General features: G+C 53.2%; 1 protein-coding gene across 4 annotated transcripts in view; it reads left to right on the top strand.

Annotated features, from left to right (window-relative positions):
* LOC119974699 (B-cell receptor CD22-like) overlaps window positions 1–19,416 on the top strand; it is a 127,083-nt gene that overhangs the window by 83,668 nt on the left and 23,999 nt on the right. For all 4 annotated transcript variants that reach the window (XR_005462559.1, XM_038813832.1, XM_038813833.1 and 1 more), the window contains 2 exons: window positions 13,868–14,134; window positions 15,745–16,008. Coding sequence is in view for 3 of the 4 variants with exons in the window: in XM_038813832.1 (XP_038669760.1) it covers window positions 13,868–14,134; window positions 15,745–16,008 (531 nt within the window). In the remaining variant the exon portion in view is untranslated. The remainder of the gene's footprint in view (window positions 1–13,867; window positions 14,135–15,744; window positions 16,009–19,416) is intronic.

Genomic DNA, 19,416 nt, shown 5'->3' with positions numbered 1-19,416 from the left:
ACCGGCCGGACCACCCGGAATCAATCCAGGCACTGGAAACAACAATGGCAAACCCTGTTGACCCTGCAAAGTCCTCCTTACTAACATCTGGAGGCTTGTGCCAAAATTGGGAGAGCTGCCCCACACACTACTTACGCAACAGCCTGTCATAGCCATACTGACAGAATCATACCTTATCGACAATGTCCCATACAACATGAGCACCATTCCTGGGTATGTTCTGTGTCACCGGGAAGGCCAGACCTAGCAGAGGTGCCAGCACAGTGGTGTACAGTCGGGAGGGAGTTGTCCTGGGAGTTCTCAACATCGCCTCTGGACCCCATGAAGCCTCATAGCTTCACGTTAAACATGGGCAGGGAAACTTCCTGCTGATTACCACATACCGGCTCCCATCCCCAAATGAATCAGGACTCCTCCATGTTGACGACCATTTGAAAATGAAAAATGAAAATTGTTTATTGTCACAAGTAGGCTTCAAATGCAGTTACTGTGAAAAGCCCCTAGTCACCACATTCCGGCAAGGCTGGTGTGGGAATCGAACCATGCTGCTGGCCTGCCTTGGTCTGCTTTCAAAGCCAGCGATTTAGCAGAAGTCTAACCCCTTTATACACATTCAATTCATAATTCACATCCCTTAAGGGTGGTAAGGGCACAGAATATACTCTGGGTGGGGGAATTTCAATGTCCATCACCAAGAGTGGCTCGGTAATACCATCACAGACCGAGCTGGCTGGGTCCGAAAGGACATAGCTGTCAGACTGGGACTGCAGTCGGTGGAGAAGGAACCAGCAAGAGGGAAAACATAATTGACCTCATCCTCACCAATCTGCCTGCTGCAGATGCATCTGTCCATGACAGTATAGGTACAAGTGACCGCTGCACACTTGTGGAGACAAAACCCATCTTCACATTGAGGATATCCTCCATCATGTTGTGTGGCATTACCACCGTGCTAAATGGAACAGACTTTGAACAGATCTAGCAACTCCAGACTGGAGACCCATGAGACACTGTGGGCCATCAGCAGCAGCAAAATTGTATTCAACCTCATGGCCTGGCATTTGCCCACTCTGCCATTACCACCAAGCCAGGGGTTTAACCCTGGTTCAATGAAGAGTGCAGGAGAGCAGGCCAGGAGCAACATCAGGCATACTGAAAAATGAGATGCCAACCTGGTGAAGCCACAACACAGGACTACTGTGTGCCAAACAGCATCAGCAGAAAGTGATAGACAGAGATTAGCCATTCCACAACAAACACATCTGCATTCTGCCACATCTAAACATGATAGGTGGTGGACAATTAAACAACTCACTGTAGGAGGAGGCTCAACAAATATCCCATCCTCAATGATGGAGGAGCCCAGCATATTAGTGCAAAGGACGAGACTGAAGAATTTGCAACGATCTTCAGCCAGAAGTGCCAAGTGATTGATCCACCTCAGTCTCCTCCGGAGGTCCCCAGCATCACAGATGTCAGTTTTCAGCCAATAAGTTGAAGGCACTGGTTACTGCAAAGGCTATGGGCCCTGACAATATCCCGGCAATAGTACTGAAGACCTGTGCTCTAGAAGTTGCTGCACCCCTCGCCAAGCTGTTCCAGCACAGCAACAACACTGGCATCTACCCAGCAATGTGGGATATTGTCCAGGTGTGTTCTGTACACAAGAAACAGGACAAATCCAACCCAGTCAATTACCGCCCTATCAGTGTATTCTCCATCAACAGCTAAGTGTTGGACTGAGCCATCAACAGAGCTATCAAGCAGCACCTACTCAGCAATAACCTGCTCACGGACGCTCAGTTTGGGTTCCGCCAGGGTCACTCAGCTCCTGACCTCATTACACCCTTGGTTCAAACATGGACAAATGATGCTGAATGCCAGAGGTGAGGTGAGAGTGACTGCCCTTGACATCAAGGCAGCATTTGACTGAGTGTGGTATCAGAGCCCTAGCAAAGCTGGAGTCAATGGGAATCAGGGGAAAACTCTCCGCTGTTTGGAGTCATACCTGGCACAAAGTAAGATGGGTGTGGTGATTGGAGGTCAATCATCTCAACTGCAGGGCATCACTGAAGGAGTTCCTCAGGGTAGTGTCCAAGGTCCAACCATCTTCAGCTGCTTCATCAATGACCTCCCTCCCAACATAAGGTCAGATATGGGGATGTCTGCAGATGACTGTGTACAATGTTCAGCACCATTGGTGACTCAGACACTGAAGCAGTCCATGTCCAAATGGAGCAAGACCTAGACAATACCTAGGCTTGGGCTGACAAGTGGCAAGTTACATGCGTGTCACAAAAGTGCCAGGCAATGACCAGTTCCTACAAGATAGGATCTAACCATGACCCCTTGACATTACCATTGCTGAATCACCCACAATTAACATCCTGGGGGTTACCATTGATTGGAAACTGCACTGGATTAGCCATAGTAACACTGTGGCTTTCAGAGCAGGTCTAAAGCTAGGAATCCTGTGGTGAGCAACTCGCATCCTGACCCCCCAAAGCCTGTCCACTATCTATAAGGCACAACTGGGCAATAAATACTGGTCTAACCAGTGACGTCCACATTCTGTAAATTAATTTTCGACAACACCCCCCCCCCCCCCCCCCCACCCATCTCTGTAACCTCCTCCGACCCCTACAACCCTTCATATCTCTGTAACCTCCTTCAACTCCTGCAACCCTACCTATCTCTGTCGGCTCCTCCAGCACCTCCAACCCTCCCTATCTCTGTAACATTCTCCAGCCTCTGCAACCCTCCCCATCTCTGTAATTGCCTTCAGCCACTACCACCCTCCCTACCTCTGTAACCTCCCCAGCCCCTACAACCCTCCCTATCTCTGTAACTCCAGCCACTACCACCCTCCCTGTCTCTGTAACCTCCCCAGCCCCTACAACTCTCCCTATCTCTGTAACCTCTCCAGCCCCTACAACCCCCCATATCTCTGTAACCTCCTCCAGCCCCTACAACCCTCCCTATCTCTGTAACTCCAGCCACTACCACCCTCCCTGTCTCTGTAACCTCCCCAGCCCCTACAACTCTCCCTATCTCTGTAACCTCCCCAGCCCCTACAACCCTCCCTATCTGTGTAACCTCCGAGGAGTTCGATGATGGGGAAGTGCTGAGAGGTCGTACATCAGGTGGCTCTCCACCCACAAACCTGAAAATTAGGCTCTTTTTTGCCTGAAAAACGCCCGCAAACACCACAAACATCCCCACACCACTGCCACAGCACAGAAGAAGGAAAATATGTCGAACAGCAGCCAATCCAGAGGATAAGCGGAGAGCAGGAGAGGAAAAAGCCTGGACAAGCAAACAACTGAACCACCGTGCACGAGGAGGTGAAACTCGGGGTTAACCAGAGCGAGTGGGACCGGCCCGCCTCACGAGAAGCCCCCCCCCCCCCCCCAGCCCCACACCAGGGGGTAGGTGGAGGATGTTTCTCTCAAGCGAATTGAGGGAGCATCAGGAAGGGACAAAGTCTGACATCCAAGCTGCAGTTAAGGGTGCGGTTGCCGAAGCTCTGGCGACCGTGCAGGTGGCCCTGGACAAGGCAGAAAGGTGACTGGAAGCCCAGGAAGAAGCAATAAAGGAGCTGGAAAGGGCTACAACAGACCACGGTGCCGGATCATCGCCCGGGAAACAGGTGGCAAAGCTGGTCGTGGCGGAAGGGAACCTGATGGGAAAAGTCGAGGACAACCGGTCGAGGCGACAAAACGTATTGATCGTGGGCCTACCAGAGGGGATCGAAGGTAGGAATATGTAGCCCAAATGCTGGGCAACCTGGTGGGAAGGAAGAGCTTCCCACCAGAAATCGACAGAACGCACAACTCGTTCTGACCAAAGCCCAAAACCGCCGAGAGCGATAATCACCAAAATGCGCCTCTATCAAGACTGGCAAAGAATCCTATGCTGGGCCAGGCAAAGCAACTGGGAATTCGGAGTTATCAGGAAATTGAGGCTGACCTGGCCAAATGGCGGGCCGAATTTAACAAGACGAAGGCCGCGCTGTACAGAAACGGCATAAGGTTTGGAATGCTGTACCCAGCCAAGCTCTGGGTCACGTCCAAGGCAGGGAGCACTTCTTCACAGTCCTCGCGGATGTGGGCAAATTTTTTGCAGAGAACGGATTGAAAAAGCAGCAGCAGGGGCAGCAATCAAGAGCCCACAGAAAGAGACTCTTAATATTCAGTCTTGAAGTTTTTCTTTTTACATTCTGTACAGCCAACTGTAAACCATCACCACAGCGACCACTTTACGTGGAGAATACTGCCTCAATCTGGGGACGGGAGCAGTAAGAGAGGGAGGCATGAACGAGAACAGCAAAGCGCAGGAGAAGGTGAGGGGAATGGCGGGCAGGAAGCCCAGATATCGGGCGATGGGAGGATGTATAACTAGTCCCAGGAGGGACGGTGGGGGGGGGGGGGGGGGGGGGGGGCACCACATCTCCAAGGTGGCTAGCACCGGGAAGCATGCAGGAGAGAGTGGCCGCGGTGCATCTCCCACAGGGGGTAAAGTGCCTGGCACGGGGGAAGATATCGCGTACAGGGAGACAACTGGGGAAGAAACAAGGGGAGGGGGGGTAGCAACAGGGTAGGGGGGGGGGGAAGAAGGTGCTGAGGGGGGTGGGGGGAGGGGAGAGAAGAAACCACAAGGGAGAGATAGGTAAAGAAAGATGGATGGCATTAGGCTGGCTACAACAGGCCACACGTGGCGTCTTGGAACAAATGGCGCTGCAAGCAACCGCTTTGGATGGTCCCTGAACAAAGGGAAACCCGGGAGGGCAGGGGGTCACCTACAAGCTGTACACCCAGTTGGCAGCCATGTTGGATGTCCCCTGGACAAAGGGAAACCAGGAAGCCCAGCCTCATGGTGAGATCGGTGACCGTGACCATTTTAGACGTCCGGAGGGCAGGGGCTCGTCCAACAGGTAAGTATGGGTGATCCTGCAAAGTGGGGGGGGGGGGGGGGACGACAAACCTGGAATTTTAGGGGACTTAATAGCCCAGTGAAAAGATCCAGAGTCTTTGCCCACTTGAAAAGTATGAAAGCCGACATAATCTGTCTCCAAGAGACACACCTGAGGGAGAAGGACTGACTGCGGGTAAGGAAGGGCTGGGTGGGACAGACCTACCATTCCTGCTACAGGATGAGGGTCAGGGGTAGCCATTCTGTTAACTAACAGGATAGGGTTTATCACAAGGAAGATGATTACGGACCCAGGGGGATGGTACGTCATGGTCAGCGATGCCCTAGATGGGGCACCGGTGATCCGGGTGAACATGTACACTCTCAACTGGGGTGACACGAAGTTCATAAAGATGACCATGGTGGAAATCCCCGACATTGAAACACACCGACTGATCATTGGGGGAGACTTTAACTGTGCACAGGAGCCACGAACGGACAGTTTGAATGCCAAAACAGGAAGGACCTCCAATATGGCGAAGGAACTCGGCATATTCATTGAGCAGATGGGGGCTGTGGACCCATGGCGTTTACCCACCCAGGGGAGAAGGAGTTCTCCTTCTTCTCCCAAGTACACAATGTATATTCACGGATCTACTTCTTTGACGTGGGGAAATCGGTGCTTCCAGCGCGAGTGAAAGCGGAATATTCCACGATCATAATCTCTGACCACGCACCACATTATATGGGTGGTAGGTTAGAGACGGGCCATGCCCAATGCTCCTCATGCAGGTTGGACATGGCCCTCCTCGCCAACAGGGCCTTCAGTGAGAAAATGTCACAGGCCATACACAAGTACGTTACTAATAACTAGAATGGGGAGGTTTCACCCTCCACTTTCTGGGAGATGCTGAAGGCTGTGAACAGAGGTGAAATTACCGCTTACAAAGCACAAAGGGATAGGAAAGAGAGGGTGGCTAGGCAACAGCTAGTCAACTCCATACTCCGCAGCCCCGACCATAGAGCTCCTGGGGGAGAGGAAAAAGCTACAGATGGACTTTGACCTGTTCTCCACGAGGAAGTCAGTGAACCAACTCCGCCTGGCGCGGGGTCCCTATGCGAACATGGAGACAAGGCCAGCCGCCTGCTGGCTCACCAGCTGAGAAAGCAGGCAGCCACGAGGGAACTGGCGCAGACCAGGGACAGCAGAGGCAAATTAGTAGCGGAGCTGGAAAATGTGAACAAGGCATTTGAGACCTTCTACCGGGGACTGAACACCTCAGAAACCCAGATGGGGTCTCGGGGATGAAGCAGTTCCTTGATGGACTGGACATGCCAGTCATAGGGCAGGGTAGGAGATGGGGACTGGAAGCAACGCTCGAACAGGGAGAGGTCATGGAGAGTATTAGCCCCATGCAAGTGGGGAAGGCACCGGGACCAGAAGGTTTCTTGGCGGGCGTCGACAAAACATTTGCAATGGCACTGGGCCCACACCTGTGGGAGATATTTACAGATTCACTGGCGAGGAGCACACTGCCACCTTCGCCAGCACAAGCCTCAATCTCACTGATACATTTTTAAATTTAATTTAATTTTTAAAATAAATTTAGAGTTCCTGTGGTGAATGTATTCACCTCAGTATGAACTGTCTGTATAGTGGTGTGACCTATGACCTGGAAATGATGGTAAGGTCTACTTCCAGGTACTGTATTGGAACCCCAGTGGGCTCCGCCTCTGGCTCCGCCCTCACCGGGGCGATATATAGACCGGCCACCTGTGGGTGGCACTCATTTGTACAGCCGACTCGCAGGCGAGTTCATGGATATTAAAGCCTAATGTTCACTCGTTCTCACGGTCTCACAGTGAATTGACGGTATAACAATTTATTATCCATAGACAGCACCATGGAAGCCTCTCTAAACCCAGATAAGCTCGAACTCGACCCTCGGGCGACAGAGGCCAAGGAGATCTTCGAACACTGGCTTCGCTGTTTCGAGGCCGACCTCGACTCCTCCACAATGCCTCCCTCTGAAACCCTCAAGCTGCGACTCCTCCACGCTCAGGTGAGCCATCGAATCTCTGTGATGCTAGAGAAAACTGCCACGTACGAGGCGGCGGTCGCAACCCACAAGGCACATTTCGTGAAGCCCGTAAACGGGGTATTCGTGTGACACCTCCTCACTACTCGTCGTCAATGTGCCGGGGAATCGCTGGACGAATACCTGGAAAACCTGACCCTACTTGCGAGGAACTGCAGCTACCGGGATGTGACGGCGGAGGAATACATGAAGCTACAGATCCGGGACACCTACGTGGCTGGGGTCCGATCGAAGTACATCAGGCAGCGCCTGCTGGAAAACGGGACCTCTGACCTGCAGGACACGGTAAAACTAGCCACCTCGTTAGAGGTGGCCTGCCAGAGCTTCAGTGCGTTCCCCGCGGGCCCGGCAAACCTCTCGTGGACACCATCGTCACGGCCCCCGTCGGACCCGACTATGTCACAGGCCTGTGCCGCGCGGCTGCCTGTCCAGACTGCGGCACTACTTCTGCGGCCAGGATCAACACCCCCGGCAACGTTGCCCAGCCCGCACAGCAACGTGCAGCGACTGGGAAAAAGGGGCACTTCGCCAGAGCCTGTCTGGGCCGACCTAAAGACCAGAAATCGAAAACTCACCAGGCCCGACCCATGGACTCGCAGCCCCGCAGACCCTACAATGTGGCTGCGTGCCAGCCGGGAACGCCCCTTTCAGACGCATCATCAGCCTGGTGTGACTTGTGGGGGCTGCCATCTTGGCCGCCGGCTCTAACACCGACCAACACGTGCGACTCGTGGGGGCCGCCATCTTGGTCACCATCTTCGACCCAGCCCAATACGTGCGACTCATGGGGGTTGCAATTTTGTGACCCCGATACCACCGACCATGCAGGCTACCCTCAGCTTGGCGCAGTCACCCTCGACAAGTCGCAGCCAAAGCACCTGGAAAACTCAATGATGGTCGTCCGGGTCAACAGGCACGAGATCCCCTGTCTTTTCGACTCCAGGAGCACAGAAAGCTTTGTTCACCCTGACACGGTAAGGCGCTGCTCCCTTCACATCTACTCCGCATTCCAAACAATCTCCCTTGCCTCCGGATCCCATTCGGTTCAGATCCGGGGGTACTGTATCGCTAATCTCGCGATGCAGGGTGCCATGTACGCTCGTTTTAAGCTGTACGTCCTCCCTCACCTCTGCGCCCCTCTACTCCTTGGAATGGACTTCCAATGCAGTCACTGAAGCCTGACCCTACAGTTCGGTGGACCCTTACCCCCCTCACGGTATGCAGCCTTGCGACCCTCAAGGTCTCCCCCCTTTCGCTCTTTGCGAACCTGACTCCCAACTGTAAGCCCGTCGCCACCAGGAGCTGGCGGTACAGTTCCCAAGACATGACTTTAATCAAGTCGAAGGTCCAGCGACTGTTGAGTGAAGGGATTATCGAGGCCAGCAACAGCCCCTGGAGAGCGCAAGTGGTGGTCGTCCGGACCGGGGAAAAGAACCGGATGGTTGTGGACTACAGCCAGATTATTAATTGGTTCACGCAACTGGATGTGTACCCCCTCCCCCACATCACGGAGATGGTCATCCAGATCGCACAGTACCATCTGTTCTCAAAGGTCGATCTGAAGTCGGCCTACCACCAGCTCCCGATCTGCCCGGAAGAGCGCAACTACACTGCCTGTGAAGCAGCCGGCCGACTCTTCCACTTCCTCAGGGTCCCGTTCGGCGTCACTAATGGGGTCTCGGTTTTTCAGAGAACTATGGACCGAATGGTGGACCAGTACGGTTTGCGGGCTATATATCCGTACTTGGACAATGTCACCATCTGCGGCCATGATCAGCAGGACCATGACGCCAACCTCCAGAGGTTCCTCCAGGCCGCCCAATCCCTCAATCTCACATATAACAAAGAGAAGTGTGTTTTCCGCACTACACGACGGGCCATCCTCGGCTATGTCGTGGAGAATGGAGTCCCAGGGCCCGACCCCGACCGTATGTGCCCCCTCACGGAACTCCCTCCTCCCCACAGCCTTGAGGCCCTCAAACGATGCCTGGGGCTATTCTCATACTATGCCCAGCGGGTCCCCAACTATGCGGACAAAGCCTGCCACTTATTCAAACCACCACATTTCCCATGACGGCTGATGCCCGCTCGACCTTCAGCCGCATCAACGCCGACATCACCAAGGCAGCATAGCACGTGGTGGACGAGTCTGTCCCCTTTCAGGTGGAGAGCGATGCGTCAGACGCCACACTCAACCAGGCAGGCAGGCCAGTAGCATTCTTCTCTGGAACCTTCCACGCTTCCGAAATCCGACACTCCTCAGTCGAGAAGGAAGAACAAGCCATAGTGGAAGCCGTGCGACACTGCAGGCACTACCTAGCCGGTATGAGGTTCACCCTCGTCACCGACCAGCAGTCGGTCGCCTTCATGTTTGACAACGCACAACGGGGAAAAATAAAAAATGACAAAACCTTGAGGTGGAGGTTCGAACTCTCCACCTACAATTACAATATCAAGTATCGTCCTGGGAAGGTCAATGAGCCCCCAGATTCCCTGTCCCGCGGCACATGTGCAGCGCGCAAGATGACCGACTTCGGGCTATCCACGATGACCTCTGTCACCCGGGGGCCACCCGGCTTACCCACTTTATTAAGGCCCGCAATCTGCCCTTCTCCATGGAGGAGGTCAAGGCAAGGGACTGCCAAGTCTGTGTGGAGTGCAAACCGCACTTCTACCGGCCAGACAAGGCCCAACTGGTAAAGGCCTCCCAGCCCTTTGAGCGCCTCAGTATTGACTTCAAAGGGCCCCTCCCCTCCACCAACCGTAACATATACTTTCTAACTGTCGTCGATGAATTCTCCCTCTTCCCATTCGCTGTCCCCTGCCCGAAATGACCTCGGCCACTGTGATAAAGGCACTGCACAGCATCTTCACGCTGTTCAGTTTCCCTGCTTATGTCCACAGCGACCGGGGCACATCATTTATGAGCGACGAGCTGCGTCAGTACCTGCTCAGTAAAGGCATTGCCTCGAGCAGGACTACGAGCTATGGTCCGCAGGAAACGGGCAGGTGGAGAGAGAGAACGCGATGGTCCTTCTGGCCCTCCGGTCTAGAAGTCACCCGACCCCGCGCTTGCAGGAGGTCCTCCCCGATGCCCTCCACTCCATTAGATCGCTCCTCTTCACAGTCACGAACGAGACCCTTCAAGACCATTTGTTTGTCTTCCCCAGGAAGTCCATCTCCGGGGTTTCGCTTCCATCCTGGCTGACGACTCCGGGACCTGTCCTTCTCCGGAGGCATACATGGAGCCATAAGACTGACCACCTGATCGAGAGAGTCCAGCTGCTGCACGTCAACCCCCGGTACGCCTACGTCGCGCACCAGGACAGACGGCAAGATACGGTCTCCCTACGAGACCTGGCGCCAGCTGGTTCCCCCTGCCAACGTGCCCCCCTCCCTGCTGCCTACCGCCACCTCCAGCGTCCCTTCCGCCCCCCTGGGCCTCCTGTATTGTCCCGCGCCAGCACTGCCACCACCCACCACCCCCCTGAGTACCCCCACCCCTCTACCATCTCCGACATGCCGGACTGAAGCTCAAGCTCCAGACACAACGCCCCCCGGAGTCACCACCTGTAACAACTGTACCCGGCGCATCGCCAGAGCTGAGGCGATCTAACAGAACGATCCGGCCTCCAGACAGACTGAATATTTAATGACCACCACGTCACCCCCACTGGCCTTTATATTTTAACAGGGGGTGAATGTGGTGAATGTTTTCACCTAAGTATGAACCGTCTGTATCGTGCTGTGACCTATGACCTGGAAAGGATGATACGGTCTACTTCCGGGTACTGCACTGGAACCCCGGTGGGCTCCGCCCTCACCAGGGCGATATATAGACTAGCCACCTGTGGATGGCACTCATTTGTGCAGCCGACACTGGCAGGCGGGTTCATGGATAATAAAGTCTCGTGTTCACTCGTTCTCGCGGTCTCACAGTGAATTGACGGTATGGCAGTTCCCAATTCATTTTTTTCCCAATGAAGGGGCAATTTAGCTTGGCCAATCTACCTACCCTTTGGGTTCCGGGGGTGAGACCCACGCAGACAAGTGGAGAATGTGCAAACTCCACACGGACATTGATCCGGGGCTGTGATCGAACCTGGGTCCTCGGTGCTGTGAGGCAGCAGTGCTAACCACTGCACCATTGTGCCATCCTAATCTCCCTGATACCTAAGAAAAACAAAGACCCAACAGAATGCGGTTCCGACAGACCCATCACGCCGCAGATGTGAAAATACTGGATAAATTCCTATCCAAAAGATTGGAGGACTGCCTACTAGAGGTGGTAGTAGAAGACCAAACAGGCTTAGTTGGCTAGACAGCTAACATCGAACATCAGGCGCCTGCTGAATGTGATCATGACCTCATCCGGAAAGAACACCTGAGATGATTGTCTCGCTGGACCTGAAAGGGCCTTCGACAGGGTCGAATGGAAGTACTTCATAGAGGTACTGGAGCAATTCAGGCTTGGAACAGGATACACCTCCTGTGTGAAACTCCTGTACAATGCCCCCAAGGTGAGCGTATGGACAAATACCACCAGCTCTGAGTACATCCAGCTGCACAGAGGCACAAAGCAGGGATGCCCGTTATCCCTCCCTGCTGATCGCCCAAACGAACCACAGCGATCGCACTTGGGGCAGCAAAGAACTGGAAAGGGATCGGGAGGGGAGACAGAGAGCACAGAGTCTATGCGGATGACCTCCTCCTCAACATCTCGGACCCACAAAGCAGCACGGAAGGAATCAACACGGTCCTGAAAGAGTTTGGTGCCTTCTCGGGCTACAAACTTGACCTGAGCAAAAGCGAGATCATCCCAGTGAGCCCGCCAGAGGGAGGGGCAGAGATGGAGGGGTTGCCTTTTAAACAGGCCCGTCACAAATTCCGCTACCTGTGGATCCAAACTACTCATGACTGGACAGAGATCCACAAGTGGAACCTGACCAGCCTGACGGAGGACGTTAAAAAGAACCTGCAGAGGTGGAACACACTTCCGCTCTCCCTGGCAGGGAGGGTGCAGATGGTCAAAATGAACGTACTGTCCAGGTTCCTCTTCCTGTGTGTGGCGGTCTTCAGGGTATCAGACCAGCCAGATTTCTTCATGGGGAGGAGGGCCGACGCAGCTGCCTTTACCTCCCTGATTGTCTGCCGGAGAATCCTGCTCGGATGGCGGTCAGCAGCACCACCCAAAGCTGCAGGTTGGCTGTCCGACCGATAGGAATTTTTCCAAATGGAGAAAATTAAATTCGCCATCCGAGGGTCGGAGGAGGGCTTCCACAAAATGTGGGAGCCATTCACTCAGTTGTTCCAAGATCTGTTTGTAGCCAACAACTAAGAAGCCAAGGAACAGAAGGGGGTAGCCACAACACAGCAAGGAATAGGGGGGAGCGGGGGGGGGGGGGGGGAATAGGGGAGTGGGGGGGCATGGGGCCAGGGAAGCATGGAGCCTAACCATGCCCAACAAAAGAAGCATGAGAAACAGTGTGTGCTGGGGGGGGGGGGGTGCTGCAGGCAGAGGCAGGGGCAACAACATGAACCGAGGGGAAAAAAACAAAAGAGAAAACCGGTGGGGAACGAAACACAGGAAAGCATGACCACCACTGTCAATAATGTAAAGGGGAAGAAAAACAACTACGATGTATGTATGTAAATAGTTGAAACCCACAGATGTGTAAATAGTTTTTGTTTTACTTTTTATCTCCTCTCTTTGTCTCCTACTGTTTGTTCATATTTATACTTGTTTTGTATACCAAAAACTTAATAGAAACTTGAAAAAATATATCTCTGTAACCTCCTCCAGAGCCGACAACCCTCCCTATCTCTGTAATCTCCTCCAGCCGCTACAACCCTCCCTATCTCTGTAATCTCCTCCAGCCGCTACAACCCTCCCTATCTCTGTAATCTCCTCCAGACCCTACAACCAAACCTATCTCTGTAATCTCCTCCAGCCGCTACAACCCTCCCTATCTCTGTAACCTCCTCCAGAGCCGACAACACTCCCTATCTCTGCAACCTCCTCCAGATCCTACAACCCTCCCTATCTCTGTAATCTCCTCCAGCCGCTACAACCGTCTCTATCTCTGTAACCTCCTCCAGCTGCTACAACCCTCCCTATCTCTGTAACCTCCTCCAGATCCTACAACCCTCCCTATCTCTGTAACCTCCTCCAGATCCTACAACCCTCCCTATCTCTGTAATCTCCTCCAGCCGCTACAACGCTCCCTATCTGTGTAACCTCCTCCAGACCCTACAACCAAACCTATCTCTGTAACCTTCTAACCCCACAAAGCTCCGAGATCTCTGCTCTCCTCAATTTTGGCTTCTCGAACATTCCCCGATTTCCATCGCTCCACCATTGGTGGCCTTGCCTTCAGCTGCCTGGGGCCCCGAGCTCTGGAATTCCCTCCCTAGACCTCTCCATCTCTTTCTGCCTCTGTGGGGTATCCCCCTCTCTTTGTCTCTCCAGCCCGTTATCAGGGTCTGGGTGAATTCTGTCTGATGATGCCTCTGTTGCTCTTTGGGAAACGTTAATTTTAATTGGTGGTACACAAGCACAAGGTTGGTTATTCTATTTCTGCTGTTTATCTGTTTAGATTTCCGGTTTACCGTTTCGGATTCTCCGCCGTCGGGATGCTGCATTTTGCCGGCAGCCTGGGGGTTTCCCGGCGGCGTGGGGCTGCCCCACAATGGGAAACCCCATTGACCGGACAGTGAAATGGAGCATCCCACCGGTGTGCTGAACCAAAACCCGGGCGTGGTGGGACGCAGAATCCTGCCCATTATTCCCCATTTGTTTCTGTTGACAAGAATATTTGAGAGATATTGGAATACTTGAACAGTTTAATTCTCCACAGACAAGCCGCAAAGTGTGACGATTGACTCTAAGGATACAGTAACGGACGGAACAAAGATCAAATTGATGTGTAAAAACAATGCTAACCCAAGGGCAAATACCTTTCAGTGGAGAAAGCGATGCAATGGGAGATACAAAATTCTACAAGGAACGGATTCGTCAATCCAGATTACAGTGACAAGTGACGATGAATTGTGTGACTATAGCTGTCAAGCACAGAATGATATTGGTGCCCAGGGGTCTGAATACAAACGCATTAATGTACAATGTAAGTAATGGGTGTGTGATATACCTGCTACCCCATCTGTACAGTGAGCACTGTGACCAGTTCTGGTCTCCATATCCCTTGGTTAGACAACACTCATAGCACGGTACACAGGGAGTGGAATTCTCCACGGCGTCGGAAGCCGCTCCTCGCCCCCTATTCTCCGCCACCTCCCACCCCCCCCCCCCGGGGCGCCAGGAGCGGCGTTTTGTGAAGCTCGGCCGCCGGGCCTCGACGCTGGTGTCAAGGCGGCGTGCCGATAATGACGCAGCCGGTGGCGCCTTAGTGACGTCAGCCGCGCATGCGCAGGTTGGCCGGCTCCAACCCGCACATGCGCGGTTGCCGCCTTCCCCTCCGCTGCCCTGGACGACGTGGCGGCTTGATCTTGCGGGGCGGCGGAGAGGAAAGAGTGCGTCTCTTAGAGATGCCGGCCCGACGATCGGTGGGCACCGATCGCGGGCCAGTCCTATCCCATACACGGCCGTGGTGCTCGATCTCCTCTCCGCCCCCCACAGGCCCCAAACTTAACTTTCGTGCTATGTTCACGCCGGCAGCGACCAGTTGTGGTTCCCGCCGGCGTGAACAGGTCGGGAACGGTAGGCCGCTTGGCCCATCCGGGCCGGAGAATCGCGGGTCGCCGTGAAAAACGGCGACCCGCGATTCTCCGAGCTGCGTGTGGCAAAACGCGACACGCCATTTTGGGGGGGGGGGGTAGGAGAATCGCGGGGGTGCCAGAGCGGCCCTCCCGCGATTCTCCCACCCGGCCTGGGGAGCGGAGAATTGCGCCCAGGGAGTGGGGAGAATGTGGAACTCATTCCCACAGGGAGTGGGGTGAATGTAGGACCGCTCCCACAGGGAGTGGGGAAAATGTGGGACTCACTCCCCAAGGAGTTGTTGAGGTAAATAGTGTTGATGTCCGTCAGGGGGAAGCTGGATAAACACATGAGAAAGAGAGTAATAGAAAGATATGGGGTGGGATTCTCCGACCCCCCCCCGGCGGAGGCGGGAATCACGCCGCACCGGACGGCACCCCCCCACCCCCTCGCCAATGCCGTGGGGGCACTCTTTTCCTACCTGCCGACTGTCAGCCTCCGCCATGGCCGACGCCTAGGTAACCCCCCCCCCCCCCCCCCGCGCATGCGCGGGGATGACGTCAGCGCCGGCTGCCGGAGTCCCTTCAGCCCCGGCTGGCGTGGCGGCAAAGGCCTTCCACGCCAGCCAGCGGGGCGCCAACCACTCCGGAGGATTCCGCACCTTTGGGGCAGCCCGATGCCGGAGTGGTTCACACCACTCCACCTTGCCGGGACCTCCCGCCCCGCCAGGTAGGGGAGAATCCCGTCCATGGTGATGAGGGGTGGAGGGGAGGGTGGTATGGAGCAGCAACACTGGCATGGAGCTGATGGGCTGAATGGCCTGCTTTGTCCCCAGGTGCTACATTAGCTTTGTTGTCTCTCTTGCAATGGGGAGGGAGGGGGGATTAACATTTCGCGGTGGTAACATAACAGGGAGTGTCCGGATAGTGAGAGAGTTTGCCCTGCCCCCACACACACACACCCTCATTCCATTGTTGCTTCCGTCACTCTAACTGAATCGAGCTTTAATTTATCTCGTAGACATTCCAAAAAATGTAAAGGTGGAAAGCAAAGATACGACGAGGCGAGAAGGTGACAAGGTTACGTTGGAGTGTGAGTCACGGAGTAACCCAGAAGGTCACTACACCTGGATAAAGGACAGCGTGGAGCTCAGGACTTCAAATAGTCAGAGAAAAATACTAACGATTAACCATGTCAGTGTCAGCGATTCCGGAGATTATTCGTGTGAGGTGGAAAACTCAATGGGAAAGACTGTCTCACTGCCCATTACCATCAAAGTGTTGTGTAAGTGATTTTAATTCACAGATTCATCCATCCAGCTTCTCCACGGTCTGACACAGAGATATTTCCAGAAACTTATCTTCAAGCCTGACCTCCCCAACAATCCCACAGTTATCCATTACAGCACCAACACTGCCTCTATCTATCCAATTCACATTGACACTTCCATCAACCCTCCCTATCCTGTAACCTCCTCCAGCCCCGACAACCCTCCCTATCTCTGTAACCTCCTCCAACCCTGACAACCCTCCCTACCTCTGTAACCTCCACCAGGGCCGACAACCCTCCCTATCTCAATAACCTCCTCCAGCCCCGACAACCCTCTCTATCTCTGTAACCTCCTCCAGCCCCGACAACCCTCCCTATCTCTGTAACCGCCTCCAACCTCTACAACCCTCCCTATCTCTGTAACCTCCTCCAGGGCTGACAATCCTCTCTATCTCTGTAACCTCCTCCAGCCCTGACAACCCTCCCTATCTCTGTAACCTCCTCCAACCCTGACAACCCTCCCTATCTCTGTAACCTCCTCCAGGGCTGACAATCCTCTCTATCTCTGTAACCTCCTCCAGCCCTGGCAATCCCCCTATTTCGGTAACCTTCTCCAACCCTGACAACCCTCCCTATCTCTGTAACCTCCTCCAACCCTGACTACCCTCCCTATCTCTGTAACCTCCTCCAGCTCCTACAACTCTCCCTATCTCTGTAACCTCCTCCAGCTCTGAGAACACACACTTTCTCTGTAACATCCTCCATCCCCTAAAATCCTCCCGATATCTACAATCTCTTCCAGATCCAGTAACCTTCCCTATCTCTCTAACCTCTTCCAATCCCAACAACCCTCCCTATCTCTGTAACCTCCTCCAGGGCCGACAACCCTCCCTATCTCAATAACCTCCTCCAGCCCTGACAACCCTCCCTATCTCTGTAACCTCCTCCAGGGCCGACAATCCTCTCTATCTCTGTAACCTCCTCCAGCCCTGACAACCCTCCCTATCTCTGTAACCTCCTCCAACCCTGACAACCCTCCCTATCTCTGTAACCTCCTCCAGGGCTGACAATCCTGTCTATCTCTGTAACCTCCTCTAGCCCTGGCAATCCTCCTATTTCGGTAACCTTCTCCAATCCTGACAACGCTCCCTCTCTCTGTAACCTCCTCCAACCCTGACAGCCCTCCCTATCTCTGTAACCTCCTCCAGCTCCTACAACTCTCCCTAGCTCTATAACCTCCTCCAGCCCTGAGAACACACACTTTCTCTGTAACATCCTCCATCCCCTAAAATCCTCCCGATATCTACAATCTCTTCCAGATCCAATAACCTTCCCTATCTCTCTAACCTCTTCCAATCCCAACAACCCTCCCTATCTCTGTAACCTCATCTAGCCCCTACAAATCTTCCCATCACTATAACTTCCTCATGCTCTGACAACCCTCACCTACCTTTGTAAACTCTTCCAGCCCTGACAACCCTCTCTCCCTCTGTAACCTCCTCTGGCACTTACAACCCTCCCTATTGCTGTAACCTCCTCCAGCCCTAACAACCCTCCCTATCTGTCTAAACTCCTCTGGCCCCTACAATCTTCCCTATCTCTGTAACCTCCTTCATCCCCGACAACTTTCCCTATCAGTCCAGAAGGCATTAGTAAGGTGCTGCATAAAAGACTGATCCAGAAGGTGAGATCGCAGGTGTTTGGAGGAGAGTACTAGAGGGATGAGTTTGGCTGACTGACAGAAAGCAGAGGGTCAGTAAAAATGGATCCTTCTCTGGCTGATGAACTGTAACTAGCGGGGTGCCGCTGGGGTCAGTCCTCGGATCTCAACTGTTTACAATCTATATAAATGATCTGCAAGCAGGGACAGGGGGTAACATAGCAAAACTGCAGATGATACTAAAATAGGTGAGAAAGCAGGCAGTGAAGAGGAGATGAAGATTTTATACATGGATATAGATCGGCCAGGAGATTGGGCCAAAATTTGGCAGATGAAGTTTAATGTAGGTAAGTGTGAGGTTATCTATTTTGAAAATAGAAAGGCAAATTATTATCTAAATGAAAAGCAGATTCAAGATGTGTCTGGGCAGATGGATCTGGGTGTCTTTGTTGAATCACAGAAAGTCAGCATGAGGGTACAGCATGTAATTAAAAAGGCAAATGGAATGTACGCATTTATTGCAAAAGGACTGGGGTTTGAGAGTAGGGAAGTGTTGTTGCAATTGTATAGGGTATTGGTGAGACCACATCTGGAGTATTGTGTCCAGTTTTGGTCTCCTTATTTGATGAAGGATGTGGTGGCATTGGAGGCAGTTCAGTGGGGTTCACCAGACTGATTCCGGGGATGAAAGGGTATGAGGAAAGATTAAATAGTTTGGGCTTATCCTCGCTGAAGGATGAGAAGGGATCTATTTGAGATATATAAAATACTAAAAGAGGCTGATAAAGTAAACGTAGGCCGAGTGTTCCCCCTAGTGGAGCAATCTAGAATGAGAGGTAATAATAATCTTTACTAGTGCCACGGGTAGCATTAACACTGTAATGTAATTACTGTGAAAATCCCCTAGTCGCCACATTCCAGCGCCTGTTCGGCTACACAGAGGGAGAATTCAGAAGGTCCAATTCACCTAACAAACACATCTTTTGGGACACGTGAGAGGAAACCGAAGCACCCGGAGGAAACCAACTCAGCCACGGGTAGAACATGCAGACTCCACACAGACAGTGACCCGAGCCAGGAATCGAACCTGGCACCCTGGCACTGTGAAGCAGCAATGCCAACCACTGTGCTACTGTGCCACACTCACGGATAGAGGATGAGATGCAGTAGATTTAGAACTGAGATAAGGAGGAACTATTTCTCACAGAGGATGGTGAATTTGTGGAACTCGCTGCCCCATAATGTGATGGAACGGAGTCATTAAATGGTTTCAAGAAGGATATGGATATATTTCAGATCTTAAAAAATGGGTTAAAGGGATATGGGCAACTGGTGGGGAGGTGGATTTGAGACCAGGAAGAGATAGCCATGATCTGATTGAATGGCCGAGCAGCCTCGAAGGGCTGAATTGCCGACCTCTGCTCCTAATTCCTATGTTCCTGTGTTCCTCCTCCAGCCCTGACAACCCTCCCTATCTCTGAAACCTTCCCCAGCACCGACAACTCTCTCTATCTCTGTAACCTCCCCCAGCTCCTACAACCTCCCATGTCTATAATCTCTTCTAGCCCCTACACCCATCCCTATCTCTGCAACCTCCTCCATTTGCCTTCACCCCGCCCTATCTCTATAACCTCTTCCAGTCCCTACAGCCCTCCAACTCCGGCTACTCGAACATTCCCCGATTCCCATTGCTCCACCATCGGCGGTCTTGCCTTCAGCTGCCTGGGGGCCTGAGGCCTAGAATTGCTACCCTAAACCTCTCT

This window comes from Scyliorhinus canicula, chromosome 12 (assembly GCF_902713615.1).
Source record: "Scyliorhinus canicula chromosome 12, sScyCan1.1, whole genome shotgun sequence".
Taxonomy (NCBI): domain Eukaryota; kingdom Metazoa; phylum Chordata; class Chondrichthyes; order Carcharhiniformes; family Scyliorhinidae; genus Scyliorhinus; species Scyliorhinus canicula.
The sequence above is the reverse complement of the archived record's forward strand: the minus strand, read 5'-3'. Positions and strand labels throughout refer to the sequence as shown.